At 54.5% G+C, this 5,629-nt stretch overlaps 1 protein-coding gene across 1 annotated transcript in view; it reads right to left on the reverse strand.

The window, feature by feature from the left end:
- Window positions 1-4,853: 4,853 nt before the first annotated feature.
- The window catches only part of TMLHE (trimethyllysine hydroxylase, epsilon), a 6,977-nt gene continuing 6,201 nt past the window's right edge, over window positions 4,854-5,629 (reverse strand). Inside the window, exon 8 of the mRNA XM_010003477.1 lies at window positions 4,854-5,078. Coding sequence (XP_010001779.1) covers window positions 4,854-5,078 — 225 coding nt within the window. The remainder of the gene's footprint in view (window positions 5,079-5,629) is intronic.

Consider the following 5,629-nt stretch of genomic DNA (forward strand, 5'->3'; position numbering starts at 1 on the left):
GCGCCGCCAGCGCGGGTGGGACGGGGCGGGGCGGGCGCGGCGGCGGCCGGAGAGCATCTCCGAGCGCGGGAGGAAGTCGTGGCTGTCTCAGCCACCTCCTCGCCACAGGGTTTATTTTCGAGCACAAGAGCCCCGGGCTCCTCTCTTCCTGTGCTGCTGCCAGGGAGCAGCAGGGGGTCCCGGCCGGAGCCACCGGCCCCTGGGGCTGCGCTTCTCCTAGGACACATCTCCAGCTCCAGCAAACGTCTCTGCCAGACAACGTGTTGGATCATCACCAAAAATGCTCAGTTTTTGGGGGAGGACAAGCCGGAAAGAGTCAATTTGCTTCCTTTCCCTTCTAGCATGGAACCAACCAACGGATTTGAAATATAATGGTACATTTTCCTGGTGAGGTTCTCCTAGTTTTGGGATGCAACAGGCTCCTTCTGACTTCCTCCTCAAAAACGCTCTGGGAAATGCTCAAGGCCAGGTTGGACTTGGAGTAACCTGGTTAAGCGGGAGGTATCCCTGCCCAGGAGGGTTGGCACTAGGTGACCCTTAAGGTTCTTTGCAACCCAAACCAGTCCGGCAAATCCCAGTGGAAAATCCCCCACCATCCTACTAAAAGACACACATTATTGCCCTCCCCCCCCAGTACTTACTTTCTACCTACTTTGTGCGCACAAAAAAACCCACAACCCCTTTCTCTTCCCTTTGAGCCCACAGCTCAGCAATGGGCTGGGAGGAAGAGCCTGCGCTTTTGTTACCTAATGACCTTGAAATCCTCTTCACCTGGAGCTGCCTTGAAGGGAAAGGCTCTGACAGACCCGCCCAACGGCTGCAGAGACGTGGGAAGGAACGGGAAACAAACGGAAAATCTGTGGAAATCACGATTAAAGCCTGAAATCGGAGGGAAAAGCCTATGGGCACCTTTTTTCCCAGGTGATGCAAAGTCTTGCCAGGGGCTGCCGCAGCCACCACGAGGTGCCAGAACAAACCTGCTGCCAGGCAGATGCTGGAAAAGCATCCCTGGTGTTTGAACAGGATTTAGCAGCAGAGGAAGGGGCAGCGCTCCCGCTCCTGCCCGGCCCCGGCGCTGCTGCCGTGGCTTTGCCAAGTCTCTTTTTATTCCTCTTTTTTTTTGACCCTGAAGTGACTCATCACGCCAGCAGCCAAAGTTGTGCTCACATTTCACCCGGGCTTCCATATGCATGTTTAAAAATACCCTGAACTCGTGCGGGATGGGGATTGTTTCCTCAAACCTGCAGCGTTTCCTCAGAACGGAACTTCTGGGCAACTTTATTCTCTCTTTGTAGGGCACCTTCTGCTCAGCAGCGCCTCTCACCCCTCGCTGCCTCTTCCAGCTCCTGCCTTCCCCCTCTCCAGGGTTGTCAACCCCGAATTCTTTATAAAGAAGAATGGTCCCAGTTGGATTTCCCTGCAGTGATGCTCCCAGCTCTGCAGAGATGTGGAGATTTGGAACTCCAAATTTGGGGCTCCAAACAGGAGTTTCTGAACCCCAAAACAGATTTGACTTCGGTATTTATTTAATTTTTTCCCCGTAAAATAAGAACATTCCCTGTCTGTAAAACAAGCAGAGGTTTGGCAGTTCTGAGCAACCAAACTGCTTTTGAGCACCAGGTTCTCCGTCCAGCCCTAGTGGCTGATTTTACAGAACCCCCCCTTTTTTTTCGTCCCTTTTTTTTGCCTCCCTGGGCTGGAGGGCAGAGCTGAGGGGCCTTGGGGTGCTCCCCGAGCCCTGGCTCCCCACACCCCTTCGGCCCGGCCCCCAACCCCCCCGAGATGCTGCCAGGGATTAATTAACCCTCCCAGCCCCGAACCCTCCCGAGATGCTGCCAGGGATTAATTAACGCTCAGTCGGGAGGACCTGCTGGATGGGTCGGTGTAACTGCAGACTCATTAAGCACCATTAAAACCTGGTTCTGGTGCCATCACCACCCCAGCCCGTCACCATTTCCCCTTCCTTCCCTCCACCTGTTACTGCAGGGGATGAGGTGACAAGGAGCCTCCCTCCCTCCCTCCCTCCCTCCACTAACCCACGTATCCCCACGACATTCCTGAGGCTCCACGTGCTACACCCGTCCGGTCGATGAGCATTAATTAACAGGCAGTGGATAACGTAGATGATAATGGAGGGGAACGTGGATCAGATGGTTGCCAGAGCAGTTCATATGTTCTTTTGCCTTTTTCGGTAGCTGCTCTGTCTAATAAACCAGTTTTGCTGGGTTGGGAGCAGCTTCTCCCTTCCCCTGCAGGTCCCGCCGGGCCCCGGGGGAGAGAAAAGGGCGAAGGGGGATGAACCGAAAGGGGAAGCGGAGCAATCCCGAGAGCAGGGGGGCAGCAGGGGGCTCTGGGGAGCACCGAGCTCTGGGGAACGGGAGGGAAACCGGGAATACGAATTTCTTGCACCTTCTGCCACCTTGTGTGCAGGGAAAGAATAAGCCATGAGAAGCCGAGCCGCCGGGATTGCTGCTCCTCGCGTTTATTCCACCTTCGTTAAGTAATACAGACATTTATTTTTCAAGTTCATGACTACTTAAAATATATATTTTATTAAGCTGACCACTTTAAAAATCATTTATTTGCAGGCTTGATGTCTTAGTTTAAGACATTTTCCAACCCCCCCCCAATGGATCACCAGGGCAGGGGGAAGGAGAAGGAAGCAGTTCAGCATTTAGTGCTGAAATAATTGAAAAGGCTTGACTACAAAAACTGGTCCGAGATCCTTACAGCAAAGGGAACCTGCTCCATAACATGGCACAAGTGCCTGCAGCAGCCAGGCAGCACCTGCCAACCTGTCCCCTTCCTGTAAATGAGGCTGTGATGCTCACAAGCTGCTCTGGAAGAATTCAGCCCTCTTGGGAAAGTGAAGCGAAGCACAAGGATCAGACAAAGCTCTGCCCACTCCCCACTTTGCTGTGGGGGTGGGCACAGGAATGTGAGGGTACCTGTGGGGAAACGTGCTCCCTCTGCACCCACTCTCACCCCTCTGTGTGAGCAACATCCCATCACAGCTCACACAACCCCCTGAGGAGCAGGTTGGTTTGGAGCTGGCTGGTGAAGCCCAGAGCCCCTGGCAGCAGCCACAGTCCCCATGTCCCTGTCAGAAAGGCACTCATGTCACAACAGTCCCTCATCAATGCACTTTGGTTGGTTGTCCCTCCTGCCAGCCAGAGTCCTGCACACACCAGCTCAGGAGCAGCAGGTTTCCAGCTTGCAGCTGACACAGACTGAGGGCCCCTGAGCTGGGGGTAAAGCCCAGCTCATTGACCACAGGAAGGTTTCCACACTAACCCCACACACTGTCCCTCCCATCCTGGGGGCACACAGAGGGAAAAAGAGCTCAGCAACCCATACTACCCTCAAATAATTTGAAAGAGGGCTCCCCTGCTCAAGGATTTCAAATGTGCTCTCCTTTGTCAACAAATACAGAGCTTAGTTTTTGCCACCATCCCTTCCCTGTGCTCCAGGCCAGGGGGTGAAACCAGCCCTCAGAAACCCCTTCCAGCTCCTGATAACTGCAGCAGGGGAAGCCCTGGGAATGGCAGCAACAGGCAGCTCAGTACACATGATGAGAAGCTGCCAAGGGTGTCTCTGAACACTAGAATCTGTATCATCAGTATTTAGATTAAATGGGGGCAGCATGTTTAGCACAGACACATTGTGCTGCACTTGCACCTTGGACATCTTGCTTGCACAGAGGAGCCAGAAGGGAAAGGGACCAGCCCTGGCTGAAGGTCTAGTCAGGGCAGAGTGAGGACCCCCCAGAGATATGGAAGAATGAAAAAGAAAACAAATCCTAAAATCTCTTCTTGGTGCTAAAATCCCAATGTTTCTAGTAATAACAGGATTTACTTTTGTTCCTTGCACTGTGGCCTTTCCATGTCCAGATCTGATTTACCCTCCAGCCAGCAGGAGCTGCAGGGCACCTTCATGTTCATCATCTCCACATCCAGAAGAATCTGGTGGAAAAGACCTGGGCAGCCTCATCCAGCAGCCAGTGTAATGAGGCCCCAACACCAGCTCCTTCTCCAGCAAAGATGGAAAAGCAGGCACAGTGGGAAACTGGTCAGCAAACCCTGCAGCTGCTGAGCCTTTGCCCTTGATGCCAGCAGGGTGTAACAGGCAGGAACACCAGCTTTACACCACTGGACACCCAGGAAATGTCAGAAATACATCCCTCACCTAACACTGTCATTGCTCTTCCCCAACATTGCTACTTTCTCCTCTCCTTCTACACTAAACTTTCTCAGGAACACCCTAAACTATACCAGGTTCTCTTCCCAGGCCACCTCTCCAGCAGCACAGCCTGTGTCAGGGACTGCTACAGGGGCACGTAGTGTGTTTAAGAAGACAGACACTAAAATATGCCACCTTCCCTCAGGGTGAGCAGTGGCACTTCCATCAGACAGACATGAATTTTCTCTGGAAGGGGTGAAGTCCAGCCTGGGCTGAGACAAGATCCCAAAAAACTCCATTCTGCTCTGCTATAAAACACCCAACCCAGAGCTGCCAGCTGAAAAAAAAAGACTGAACAACAGGGAAAACTGCTGAGATTTCCAATCCTGAAGGCACTTGACTGAGAAGCACTTCTTGTAGTGTGCTGAGCACCTCCCCAGCAGAGCTGATGGGCTGGAAGGAGCAGGCTGGGGACACGGGCAGCCAGAGCTGCCCAGGCTCCAAGGCAGGATGTGGTCCCATAAAGCTTCCATCACCTTTGGCTTCCACCTTCTGCCTCTCCCCAGCAGGCATCGGGAGCTACCTGGAGAGGGTGCAGGTGTCTGAGGTATGTGCGACGTGGTGGCCCCGGGGGGCGGTGCTGGTGGCCCCGGGGCTGCCCCCAGGGGCCGGGGCTAGGCCTGCAGCCCCAGCAGCCGCGCCGTGTTCAGCACGTCGTCCCTGGTGAGGTAGCAGCCGCAGAGCTGCCGGTAGCCCGTGAAGGCCTCCCGACCGTGCAGCACCCGCCAGTTGTCCACAAACAGGGCCTGTGGGAGGAGGGGAAGGGCTCTCAGGAGCAGGGAGAGCACCAAGCAGGGCCAGGACCCTCTGATGGGACTGGTCCTGGAGGTGCTTAGAGACTGGCAGAGCAAGGGGGTCACAGCCCTCCCAGCCCCACGCTGCTGAACAGGGCGAGGCAGCAGGGGAGGCTGCAGCCAGATGTTGAGGAGACCCAGCCCAGCTGTTCGACTGGCAACTCTGCTGCCAACCACGAGTTCAAACCTGACAGCAAGTGAGGCACAGAAATACACTCTGGGCTGTGTCTCTGCCTTTCTGTTGGAGAGGTAAAAATATAAACATTTTCTTCCAGAAGTCAGAGGCTGAACATGAAGTGTTCCCAGCTCCTCTGCTCCTGAGGGCCCTCACGTCAGGGACCAGAAAGATTTTCCTCCTCTCCCCCAGTCAGGACTAATTTTCTTCTCGAGGCAGAGCTTGAATTAAAGAAACATTTCTGCCTTATCTGGGAGCTTGCATTCCCCTATGGCAGCAGGAACCCCCCCCTCCCCCACAGGCACCAGGGCTGCCACACGGGGCACCTCAAAAGCAGCTATCGAAAGGAAAACCACAGCACAGAGCTCACCTGAAGCCTTGACCTTAGTGGCAGCCCCCCTGCACACCCCGAGGAGCCCCC

Source organism: Chaetura pelagica, unplaced genomic scaffold (genome assembly GCF_000747805.2).
Source record: "Chaetura pelagica isolate M959 unplaced genomic scaffold, ChaPel_1.0 scaffold938, whole genome shotgun sequence".
NCBI lineage: Eukaryota > Metazoa > Chordata > Aves > Apodiformes > Apodidae > Chaetura > Chaetura pelagica.